The 4,871-nt window shown below is 35.2% G+C and overlaps 1 protein-coding gene across 2 annotated transcripts in view; it reads left to right on the forward strand.

Annotated features, from left to right (window-relative positions):
- LOC109338406 (polypyrimidine tract-binding protein homolog 3-like) overlaps positions 1 to 2,787 on the forward strand; it is a 7,846-nt gene extending 5,059 nt beyond the window's left edge. For both annotated transcript variants that reach the window (XM_019575638.1, XM_019575639.1), the window contains exons 13-15: positions 243 to 350; positions 435 to 578; positions 1,934 to 2,787. In XM_019575638.1, the coding sequence (XP_019431183.1) occupies positions 243 to 350; positions 435 to 578; positions 1,934 to 2,323 (642 nt within the window). In that variant the 3' untranslated portion in view covers positions 2,324 to 2,787. The remainder of the gene's footprint in view (positions 1 to 242; positions 351 to 434; positions 579 to 1,933) is intronic.
- Positions 2,788 to 4,871: the final 2,084 nt, after the last annotated feature.

The raw sequence follows: 4,871 nt of genomic DNA on the forward strand, positions 1-4,871 counted from the left end.
CTTTAGCGAAATAACTTCATGATGGGGCTTTAGTTTAACTTGATATATTCTCCAAATTGGGGTTTGATTGGGAGAGGGTGGTGCATGCCTGTCCTTATATCTTCTTGAACTGTGTTCCATTTTGTATGGATGACACTATTATGAACACATTTGTTGTGTATTTTTCCCCCGGTAAGTTGACTGCAGACATGCATGTCAATCAACTATCATTTAGTTACTTATTTGTTTGTTTTGAATTATAGATGGCCAATGCTGCAGCAATTGCAGCTGCCTTCGGTGGAGGTTTGCCTCCTGGAATAACTGGAACAAATGACAGGTGTACTGTTCTTGTATCAAATCTCAATCCTGATGTAAGCATATTGTCTTGAAACTTCTACCTTAGAAAGTTCTCGTTCCCCCTCTCTTTAATTTGGCTTGGAATTTGTTTCTTTCAGAGAATTGATGAGGATAAACTGTTCAACTTGTTCTCCATTTATGGAAATATTGTAAGAATTAAACTTCTCCGCAACAAACCAGATCATGCACTTATCCAGATGGGGGATGGTTTCCAAGCTGAATTGGCAGTACACTTTCTAAAGGTTCATTTCACGTATACCTTGCTGACTATATATATGTATACTAGATCTTGGGATAGCCTTACTAATGTAGAATTTATTATCGTATATCATAGTTTGCTTGTTAAATTCATTACATAGCCAGTCCTTAGACTGCTGTGGATAAAAGAGGAGGATTGTGCTAGACAGTCAACAATAAATGTTCAAATTGTGTCGATTGTTCATGACATGAGTTAGATGATATGATTGTATTAATTCTTGGCTGTTAATTGTAATTAATGTGTTGTATGGCTCAAGTATACTGCGAAGCAAGAGCTGTTGTATTGGCGCTTGGATGTAGTGAAAAAATGAGCAAGAATTCCCTCTTCTTCATGGATGAGTGTGGGTAAAGAAGCTTGTTCATGAGAGTAGGATTCATTTTGGAACTTGTAATATTGACACTTATAGGTAAATCTATGGAAATAGTTGACACAATTATTATGAGAGGATTAATTTTTTGTGCATCCAGGAAATTGTGGGTTGGAGAAAAGGCTAGAGACTTAGACACTTTTGTTTGCTTTGGTGCATTTGCAAAGTAAGATCAAGAAATGAGGTAGGCATAGTAGATAAAAAATTGAAAGTATAATGTAGTTGATGCTATAAAAGGGTTGGGGAAGTGATTGACATGTTAAAATGTGTAATGGAAGAAGACAAATTTGATGTTATTAGTGAGTATCCATCCCAATGTTGCACGAGCAACTAAAGATAAAATTTTGATATTATTTAGACAGTTCGGTTAGGCATCTAAATCGATGTTAATAGGAAACTAGAGAATATGAGGAGTTGCATGGAGGGTATGGCATCACTTGATCTATGTAACTAATTGCACCTAGTGGGAAAAAGATTTTGTTGTATATGTGTGCCTCAATATAATCATTATATTTATTATTTTTTATACTTCTCATGTACGTCAACTCGTCAATGGTTACAATTTGGCAGTGCATGCAAATTTTGCTTAGTTATCTTGGATAATCTTGAGCAGGATGAAGAAAGTTTGATAATGAGAGCAATCACATTTCATTTTCACATGTTTTGTTCTAGTTGGAAGCTTTAAATTCAGCTTTTGGATTGGGTTTCCCTTGAGAATTTATCATGACACTAATTCTTCTGTTGATGACCTTAATAATATTCGCAAACTCACACTGAGGTGATTGATGTCCTTTTGAACTTTGGTCATCTTTAAGGGTTTCTGTTTTGATATAATTGGTAATCTTTAAGCATTTCTGATTTGATGTTGATTTATTTTCCATATTTTGTCATTGTGACTTGCAAATTAATATGTATTTACTCTGCTCTAGTTTTAAGCTGGTCACTAAAACCATTCCAACTTTTGAGGACAGGGAGCAATGTTGTTCGGGAAGCAATTAGAGGTTAACTTCTCGAAGTATGCAAACATAATCCAAGGTCCAGACACCCACGAGTATGTGAATTCAAATCTCAATCGTTTTAATCGTAATGCTGCTAAAAACTACCGGTATTGCTGCTCTCCTACAAAGATGATCCACTTGTCCACCCTCCCCCAAGACATCACGGAAGAGGATATCATAAACCTTGTGGAGGATCACGGAACAATTGTCAACAGCAAGGTCTTCGAAATGAATGGTAAAAAACAGGCTCTTGTTCTGTTTGATACCGAGGAGCAAGCCACTGAAGCGCTTGTATGCAAACATGCAAGCTCACTTGCAGGCTCAATAGTCCGAATCTCCTTTTCCCAGTTGCAGAATATATGAGGCTTCAATAAAGACGCAAGGGTAACTGGATAACCACTATCAATCATATTATGGACAAGGATTCTGAATTTGGGAAGGATGATGTTTATGCAGTTACTGTCATATTCGTTGTCGTGTAATAGTCGCATGCTTGCCAATTTATCGATAAAACCTGCTTTGTATGACTCATTCTCATTTTATCATTTGTCTTCTCATCTCCATTGCCTCTACTAGATCTTTAGGTTGCTAACATAATGTAGTAGGGGTTAGATTTGTGATTGCAGATTGGTGAAGTCTTGAAGGGGAAGTCACAATCTTCTTCAGGTTGAGGGATATGAAAGTTACTGTATATGTTTTGTAATTCAGGCTATGTAGGCCTATTTGTTGTATACTTTTCTTATCAAAATTTTCTTGTCCATAAGAAGCTACATTTCTTTTATGGTGTATTAGTCTCTGTACTCTATTTGCAGCTACATGTTTCTATCTTCCTTCTCTGCTCTCTTCATCTATCCCTTTTCTCCTCCTCTTTCTTGCATGTACATGGTTTGAGAAATTTCCACTATTTCTTCTTCTTAAGATTCCTTTTCCTCCCCTAGTTCTCCCTCATTACATTAAAGGCCACCCAGGGAGCAATTCTTATACATAAACCAAAATTGCTCACATGGCATGCTTGAATCTAACATATTTTTCATCATTTTCATCGAAAGTTCATTACGTATAGTGAAAATTACAACAAACAAGAAAGAAAGTGAGATTGGCAATTGCTTCCATCAAAGATGAACTCATTACTCATTGCAAAAACAATGTTAGCCTCCTCCATCCTGTCTAGGCCTCCCCCAATGTTAGCCCCTCTAATGTCATTGCCAAGGTCGCCTTTGTGTTTGCTTATCTGAGAATTTCATGACCGCGTACCTACAACTCAGCTATGAAAAATGACAACAATGACTGTGTAGATTGATTTTGTTCTTGATGCATATTTACTCCAACCCACGGCAGAACTAGTTGACCTTTTGTGATTGTTGGTGACTGGTTGAAGGTCTAGTCCTTCACTATAGGAAAAGTTGTTGCCATCAGTGTTGGGGAGTATATGATTGTCTCTTCCAATAAGTGTTACTCACAAGAATTGAACTTTTGATCTTTTAGTCATCCTGAGATCTAATGAAGCCTCACACCACTAGACCAACGTATTGTTTGTAAAACTATCAAGGTTTGAAAACGTTGAACAAAGTTTAAGTCAATAAGTGTCTAACACCTTGTATATTCATCTCTTGACAGGATCATAAACATGAACAAAAAGCAGATTGGCCACCATTAGTTGTGAATTATTTTGGCATGAAAGTAGGAATCGTGAATCATTCACACAAACTAATCACAAATGCTTATAGAACTGTCAAACCAAGCGCAAGTTAGGTTTCTGATGCAAAAAGCATGAAAACCTACCTCCTTTTCCATGTAACAATTTTAACTTTTCTACCCGCTAAGTTGCTTGTACCTAATAATAAATTGAATGTGTTTCAACTGAATAAGGCAATACATTTTTTTCCTTTCTATTTTGCATTTGGTTCCATGGCTATGTTGTAGAAAATATCTAAGGCGAATTATTAAATGGAAGGGATGCCAAATTGAGGAGTTTCATCCTCATGTTTATCATTTTCTTTTCCTTTTACCTTTTCTCTTTATCCAAATAATCTCATTACATTCTTGCCCTTTGTGCTTTTGGTATAGTAAGACTTGTTAGGATTGGGTTGTCCAAAAGCACCTAGAGATTTTCATTAAGTGAAAGAACAATATCAGTGGTTTCTACACTACTCAAATTAAGGTATTAAGTTATGAGTTCATATAATATATATTTTTTTGACTCATTCATCTAGTTCTACCTAATTTGAGATTTTTTCATCATACTGATCACACTTCACATACCAAATATTTGCTCCTTAATGTGAATTTGCCTCCTTCATATATTGGATACACTGAAGCCCATGTCTATATAATTGTACCTATGTTGATTTGTCTTGTTGTTTGAGTTTTCCTCTGGAAGAGTTTCAACACAATGACTCTATGAATCTATCAATTATCGATTGAGCTATGGAACCATTGGTCTTGATACCACTTGTTAGGATCTGAGAGTTCAAAGCAGTTAAGAAATTTTCATTCATTGGCTATGTGAAGAAACAACCTAAGTCAACTTGACACTACTTCTTGACCTAAAATATTAAACATTAAGTCTATTCATTTATATGTTCTTTGACTCATCCAAAATTATTCTCTAACCACTCATACTTAGAATACTCAACACTAAGGGTTAGAGTTTGTGTTGAGTATAAAAGTCCTTTATTAGTTGAAAATATAAACAGAAAAAACATTCATAATAATTCAAGCATCTTTTCCTACTAGTTAACTTTTGAGGTAGAGTTAAATCTAAATATTTTAACATGCCATCATAATCAATTCTAATATTGGACTATAGCAAGATATTCATTTTTGAAAGAGTGAAGGTTGTATGTTAAATATCAATATCAATATCATAATCTATTGAGAATATTAGCCAAAAGTTATTAATAATGACTTG

This window comes from Lupinus angustifolius, unplaced genomic scaffold (assembly GCF_001865875.1).
Source record: "Lupinus angustifolius cultivar Tanjil unplaced genomic scaffold, LupAngTanjil_v1.0 Scaffold_24_15, whole genome shotgun sequence".
In the NCBI taxonomy this organism is placed as follows: Eukaryota; Viridiplantae; Streptophyta; class Magnoliopsida; order Fabales; family Fabaceae; genus Lupinus; species Lupinus angustifolius.